General features: G+C 38.6%; 1 protein-coding gene across 1 annotated transcript; it reads right to left on the reverse strand.

Moving 5' to 3' along the window:
- Positions 1-959: 959 nt before the first annotated feature.
- Positions 960-7588, reverse strand: LOC140076051 (parvalbumin, thymic CPV3-like). The gene is made up of 6 exons (XM_072122579.1): positions 7546-7588; positions 6877-6933; positions 5196-5263; positions 3345-3477; positions 2158-2267; positions 960-1171 (listed from the first exon to the last, which is right to left on the reverse strand). Exons 3-6 carry the CDS (start codon positions 5254-5256, stop codon positions 1146-1148), a joined length of 330 nt encoding a protein of 109 aa, XP_071978680.1. The 5' UTR covers positions 5257-5263; positions 6877-6933; positions 7546-7588; the 3' UTR covers positions 960-1145.
- Positions 7589-7813: the final 225 nt, after the last annotated feature.

Genomic DNA, 7813 nt, shown 5'->3' on the forward strand with positions numbered 1-7813 from the left:
TATAATATAAACTTTCAGGTTTGTTTTTTGTTGGTTTGGTATTGTTTTGTCTCTGCATGGGCTCTAAGTATCTTTTCAATTCTGTAAAGAAATATTTGACATTCTTTGATATATTCTCTTCTTAATGTCCTTATTACTATTGGGATGATTGGACATGTCATAAGGGGTAGAGGAGCCCTGGTCCTAGAGGGCCCAAAGCCATGTATTATAGTTGACAAATTATAGAGGAGGTTTTGTAAAGATTTTGCTTCTTGACCCAGAAGCTTCAGTCTATGATTGTTTTTTTTATACATCTAATTACCATATATATATATATATAGATTTATATATTTTTTACATTTTTTTACTATAAACAGTCAAAATTGTTAAGTATTTCACTTTGGAGGAAACAAGTTTCCTAAGAAATTCGATTCCCATGGTTTTTCTTATCTTAGTCCTTGTTCCTTATTTAAGCAGTTTGTGTAGATCAGCTTTCTGTCCTGTATCCACTGATAGTTGAGACATAAAGGAACCTGAAAAAGTGTCTGATACTTAACTCTTTACAGACAGTCCCCTCAAATTGGTCTAGTCTCTTCAAATTGTCTAATCTCCTCAAATTGGTGAATATTAAATGGAAATATTCTCATAGATATGGGAGGAATTCATCTTTAGCCTCCTTTCCTTATCCCTGTGCTGTGCACAGGACTTCAGATACACTGCTCACTGCAGGAGAAAGAAGGAGCAAAAAATAGACTCGATATTACAAAATTTACTATTCCCACCTGCTCTACTCATTTTAGCAATAAAAAAAATGCTTCAAAAGTTTTGTTATACCAACCTTTCTATAAGGATTACATGAGTCTATCATACAGTGTGTTTATGGCTTATTATATTATTTCTCCTGGTACCCTTAACAACTGACTTATCAATAAGCAGAGAGGCACAATGTAATATAAGGTGAATATGCTTTATTGGTCCATCAGTACATTCAGTGACTATCAGTACATGAAACAGCACCCAATTTCATCAGATCCACCAAGCTGGTTCCTAGGTTCCCTTTGCTGAGGAATGTATGGATGGGATGCGCGCCTCGTTACGGCTTCTTCTTTCCGTAATTCCTTGGCTCGTTCACTGAGCTGTGCGCATGCAGGAAGTCCATTTCTTGCTTAAGAATGAACCAATTCTTGAAACTCTGCAAACATAACAGACGAAAGGAATTAGGCATTCATTGATTTATAACAAGTATCATAAACTTTACAAAAACTAAATTGTATTTTGAGTATCCTATCAGGTTGACAATATTGGACCTGCATAGGGTCAACTCCTAGGACTCTTTATGAAAAGTTAATTGAAGCAAGCACAGTACCATATAGCGTGTGGTGGAAGGGAGTGGTACTGCAGTTTTGGTCTAATTCCCATGAATTGGACTGATTCTAACCCTTGTATATTGGTTAGAGCAGAGAGGCTTTCTCCTGCTCAGGTTGACCCATCTTGTCTATTAAGGAAAGGGATGTCTATTTGGTACTATCTCTAATACTATCATCATGACCAAAGGCTGCCATGCACATTAGATGAAAATCGGGATTCCCCTGACTATATATTCCCATATTGTGGGAGAAAGGGAACGGGCAAGTTGAAATCCAACTGTCCAATCATTTTGTTCATTGGAGATATACACCTTTCTCATATGTATAAGGGACTAACAAGGGTCCATTACCAATGTCTCTGCATGTACATATATGTGTACCTGCATCTTTGCCTGCAGCTTCAGCCTTTCCCTGTTCTCACCTTGCTGCCCTCTGCCGACACACACAGCTTCCTCTATCTCTCACTGCTCTAGACCTCATGGCATCACCCACTGTGTCTGTTTTCACTGTTCATCCCCACTGACAGACAAAGCAATAAGGGAGGAGGCCAGATGAGGCAAAACTCTCCTGCTATAGCTCCTTCTATTCATCAGAGCCCAGACATGTAAACATAGAATCATGGAGAGTCTGCACACAGCACAATAGTAAGTAGCAAGAGTGCTGAATTTCTTGATAAACATTCAGGGCCTATTATTAAGACAGTAAAGGCACATATGGTACTTATGTAAAAGAGTGATCAATCCCTTTAATTGAGATTGTAATGTTGGGTTTATGCTGATGTAATAATTCGCAGTGTTACTGTACCACTTACCATCAGCTCCAATTTTCCCATCCCTGTCATGGTCAGCAGCATTCACAAAATCTTTAGTTTCTGAGTTAGTTAGTTCTCTGGCGCTTGGGTCAAAACGCTGGAGGAAGAACCTAGATAAAACACAAAATAAATTGAGATATACCAGGAGTAGATGTCCCTTCACTACAATAGTTTCCAACTTAGTCTATGAAGTCTGATGAGAGTTTTACCCTATAAGGGACTATCACTTGTATATGAAGAACCTATAGACTGGAAATAAGGTTCTATGGGGTATTATTGCGGGCATGCTCTATGATTTGGGCAGAAGTCATTGTGAAGGTAAGGGGGAAGGGAAAGCTGCGACCATCCCCATGTGAATAGTGGACGTTTTACAGGAATGAAAATTGGTTTCTACTAAACAGGAAGACTATTAAGAGGCTCAGAATCTGAGTGAAAATTCCAGGAATAATTATAAGGAAAGCTCAGTGGAATGCAGAAGCTCTGCTATATGTTTGGGTTCGTAGTCAGTGTCTGACCCTTTAAACAGGCCAAATAATATAACTAAGAATGCAAACCAAATCCAAGTCAACCATGACAGACAGCTGCTTCAGGGTACCGGCATCTCATCAGTGCTGATCCTATAGTACTTGTTGACTGGATGAAAGCTTAGTAGTTGACATCTCCGTTAGGCCTTCAGTTATTTGCATCAGTTATTTTGAGCCAAAACCATGTGCGGTCGAACACAAAAAACAGGTCTTTCCAATGACTAGACATCGGTAGGGCGGATTCACATTGTCAGTGATCAGTCCGTGTTTATGGACCGTGAAAAGTGACGCGTCATGGACTGATCAGTTATATATATAATGGACCGAGTTCTTGTTTCCATGATATTAAGCTCCAGGTGGTGTTTCCTGAGGCAAGTGGCTCAACTCACCTTATGTCTGGTGTAAACCAGGTTCCACTGCACCTGGTTTTGTCTCACAGTATTTGAAGGAAATAACTTAAGACCTAATAGAGATGACAACTGGACCAACCAGTGATGTGTTCTGCTCTGACAATAGACAAACACCTCATAGCAGATTTTGTGCAGGTCAATAAAAAAAGTTGATCTAAAAAATATCAATTTATTTACAAAAGATGGCAAGACAATGATAGACTGTTATTATAAGCATTAGACACATCATATCATTGGTATCACTATGACTTACTTGAGCTCTTCCTCCTCAATGAACCCGCTCTGATCATTATCTAGGATTCGGAAAACCTCTCTCACTTGAGCGCCTGACTTTTTAGTCAGTCCACAGGTTTGGAAGAATTTTTTGAAATTGAAAGAGTCAGGAGCTGGAAGATGAAGACAAAAACACTACAGTGAGCTTTATACCTTATATGGAGATCAGACAATATAATCGTGACCCATCGTCCTCTGACGAGCTGTAGGACGGGACACCGGAAGTCCCCCTGAGCGGAACTATGGTAAATACTACTTCTCAAATATCTAAGGTGATAAACCCATTTCACTTTTTTATTTACCCTTCATTTGTTAAATTTGGTGTATGTCCCGAGAAATCTCTAGCTTTTGATGGTAAATGCATCCATTGGTCCTGATGAATGACCATGAATATACTACATGTCATAGTGCAGTAAATTAACACAAATTGTGCAGATACATCCAGATAAGAAAAATATACCATAAATCTCAGCCTATCGGAGAAGGGGGCAGCCATTTGTTGTGTACCCCATGATGGGGGGGTTGAAGTTGGAAGTGAACCTTAAACATTGGCTGATTACCGGTTTCAGTAGGCCCCTGGGTGACAGCTCCTGAGTGGGTTTCTGTTTAATCATCCCAAACACCCCCCACACGGTTATTTTATGTACAGCCCCCTCATGGTTATTTTATGTACAGCCCCCTCACGGTTATTTTATGTACAGCCCCCTTATGGTTATTTTATGTACAGCCCCCTCACGGTTATTTTATGTACAGCCCCCTCATGGTTATTTTATATACAGCCCCCTCATGGTTATTTTATATACAGCCCCCTCATGGTTATTTTATGTACAGCCCCCTCATGGTTATTTTATATACAGCCCCCTCATGGTTATTTTATGTACAGCCTCCTCATGGTTATTTTATGTACAGCCCCCTCACGGTTATTTTATGTACAGCCCCCTCATGGTTATATTATATACAGCCCCCCTCATGGATATTTTATTTACAGCCCCCTCACGGTTATTTTATGTACAGCCCCCTCATGGTTATTTTATGTACAGCCCCCTCACGGTTATTTTATGTACAGCCCCCTCATGGTTATTTTATGTACAGCCCCCTCATGGTTATTTTATGTACAGCCCTCTCATGGTTATTTTATGTACAGCCCCCTCATGGTTATTTTTTATACAGCCCTCCTGGTTATTTTATATACAGCCCCCTCATGGTTATTTTATGTACAGCCCCCTCACGGTTATTTTATGTACAGCCCCCTCATGGTTATTTTATATACAGCCCCCCTCATGGATATTTTATTTACAGCCCCCTCACGGTTATTTTATGTACAGCCCCCTCACGGTTATTTTATGTACAGCCCCCTCATGGTTATTTTATGTACAGCCCCCTCATGGTTATTTTATGTACAGCCCCCTCATGGTTATTTTATATACAGCCCCCCTCATGGATATTTTATTTACAGCCCCCTCATGGTTATTTTATGTACAGCCCCCTCATGGTTATTTTATGTACAGCCCTCTCATGGTTATTTTATGTACAGCCCTCTCATGGTTATTTTATGTACAGCCCCCTCATGGTTATTTTTTATACAGCCCCCTCATGGTTATTTTTTATAAAGCCCCCTTTCAGCCCCTATGGATTCATTAGATACAGCCCCCCTCATCCCCATGGATTTCTTATGTATAGCCTTATGAGGGCCCCCCCCAGCAGCTCTGGTCCCCCAACATTTGCCCACGTATGCCCAGTGCTGATGCCGGACCTGATCCTATAAAACAGGAAATTCAATAATCGTACAAGAATCAGTAAATTAAATAATTGAGAAATAGCTCAACATTACCTTGGCACTCCCTCAGGGCAGCAGTGATGTCAGAAGAGCTGAGGATATCGGTGAGGGTCATTATGAATCTATTAAATGACATAAAAGTAGAAAATATAGTAAATATAATTTTGATACAACTGAACATTCACAAAAAATTACCAGTAATATTATTAACATTAATCCTATATCATCTCAGACCATAGACAATCCTTTTTTAGATAGTGAGGCCTAAAAAAGGAAAATCCAAATATCAATTGTATATGTTTGGTTGGCACTTGTTACTGAAATTTAGATTTTGGTTTCATATATCTAATGTGTATGGCCACCTTTATTTGAACTTTTTGGTAAGCCATAACATGGTTCTTATGTAATATGGATTTATCTGTGTAATTCACCCTAATATGCTTATACTGTTCCGTCTGTGTCTCGTACCGTCAGGATGAGAAGACACTGAATTCTATCTGAATTCTTTTCAGTCGGCAGTCTGAACAGTGCTCTATGGCTGAACTGCTGGTTGAATCTACCTCACACAGCTCTCTTCTGACTTTGCTGTGAATCAGCAAGGGTTAACAATCTCTTTTTCAGATTTTGCCCCTCTTTCCAGGAGCAGACGTCATACTTTAAAAAAATTTGCTGTGTTGCTAGCTTTCTTGTTTTTGCTTTGATTGCTGTACATCTGTCATTTAGTGTTATGTGATATTTGGCTTACCTTATTGACTATTCTTCTGTGTATTCGATTCAGTGCTGTATATTCTATTTCTATTGCGACCTCGAGGGCACTGTCTTTGTGGTTGTCACCTATCGCCTAGGATAGGCAAAGGCAAGCATACAGGGCTGTTGGGTGGCTGGACTTTCAGGGTTTACTTTGCTATCTGTTGTCCCTGAATCTTGTATCCTCATTACACATACTACAGCGGAATTCTAGGATCGGCTTGTCCATTGTGCCGATTGCAGGAGACCTGGCTTTCAGATCACCGGCAATCAGACATTCATCTATGTCTATTAATGAAAAACTTTATAGAATCAAATTTGTAGAGACAATTAATGCTTTTATGCTTTCAATCGGGTTAACAATTGCTTATTCTTTATAATATAATGTAGTTATTAGTAAATACACAATTTGATCTACCTTTCTACTGCACAAAAGAGAGCACTGCTATATGTTTTGAGGAAATAATCAAGTCTATATTCGGTCCTTGCAAATGAGATGCGTATACATTTAACATGGCGGCCACAGAGAAGCCTTGGTCACAGCTATAAACATTCTTCAATAATGTATGGATGTCCTATATATTGCATAGCCTACTAGGGCAATATATGTAAATTTTGTAGAAACATGATATTAAAAAACAGTTATTTGTTTCGTTAAAATTAGATACTCAGTAAATATAAATTAGCCCTTGTAATAATAGAAATTTATTTAAATTAAACTAATAGAAAATATTTTTGTGAATTATAAAAATGACCATTTTTAATATTAGTTTTTATAGAATGTAAAAAGAAGAACATTGTAACAGTGCACACTCCAACATGCTATTGCTTCTGGCGTTTCCCTAGCATCATTTGTGAAGAGCATTTCTATATGTAACTTTTAGGGATACAATATTAAATTAGCAGAATATTTTCATCTTTTAAGCAAAAAAATGTCTAAGTATTTCAGGCCATATTCCATCAATACAAGATGCTTAGAGTGTCTTACCTTGAGTGGTTTGGGACAAGTTGCCTGGAGGAATTGAGGACGGGTGAGGTGATAGAACTGGAGATGGAAGGAAAAAGTGTGGTTTATATAGGATCCTACAGGTGACAATAAGTGTGACTTGGGTTACCAATTCAGGGATCAAGTGCACGATTTGGTGACAAGCTCAAGTTTCTTACCGAACTAATCAACCTTCTCTATTTATACCTGCGTGGAATACACATACACCTTCCTATGTTAGGGCATAACAAATGCTTCATGTCCATTGTCATCAGAAAATTGGATGAATACATAGTATCACTTCCTATACTCTATGTAACAAGTAAGGTATCATAAATAAGGTATATAATGAAGCATACTGTATGTAAGCAGGGCCGGATTTAGACAAAGTGGCGCCTCAGGCAAAACTGTGGGGCCCCAAAATAAAACTATTTTATGGACAGTCACAGTCAGTAAGAGGCTCCTTTAGCCCTGCACAATAATAACGCTTTGTAGTTACACACAGTAGTATGGTAAGGCAATCTGTAATATGGGACTGTAGGGGAATTTTATAGGAGATAGAAAGATGATAGGGAGATTGATAGAAGATTAATAGGAAAGATTATATAGATTTATAGATAGATGATAGATGATTTATAGATGCATAAATATAAAGTAGATAGATATACCCACCTTTCTCAAGCCACCACAGAAATGTCGCATTGGAATAAAGTTCACCTTTGAACTCTGAATTACCTTGGAGTGCTGCCTATTTTGGCATTTTTATAACAATCCATGCCAATGAACCTACGGCTATGCACTCATTGCTCATTTGCTGTGCTGCTTTGGATTTTCCTTTATTATTTTAAATATATCTATCTATCTATAAACAAACAAAAATTGCAAAGCAGCACAGCCTTCAGGAAAAAAAGGTTCAGACGGGTGCTATCCCAATACTCTT

Source organism: Engystomops pustulosus, chromosome 8 (genome assembly GCF_040894005.1).
Source record: "Engystomops pustulosus chromosome 8, aEngPut4.maternal, whole genome shotgun sequence".
In the NCBI taxonomy this organism is placed as follows: domain Eukaryota; kingdom Metazoa; phylum Chordata; class Amphibia; order Anura; family Leptodactylidae; genus Engystomops; species Engystomops pustulosus.

Coding starts and splice junctions, on each gene's coding strand:
- LOC140076051 (XM_072122579.1), bottom strand. CDS start 5,256: ATGACCCTCACCGATATCCTCAGCTCTTCTGACATCACTGCTGCCCTG. Junction 3,478..5,195: donor TGCCCTGAGGGAGTGCCAAG/GTAATGTTGAGC, acceptor TTCATCTTCCAG/CTCCTGACTCTTTCAATTTC. Junction 2,268..3,344: donor ATTGAGGAGGAAGAGCTCAA/GTAAGTCATAGT, acceptor TGTTTTATCTAG/GTTCTTCCTCCAGCGTTTTG.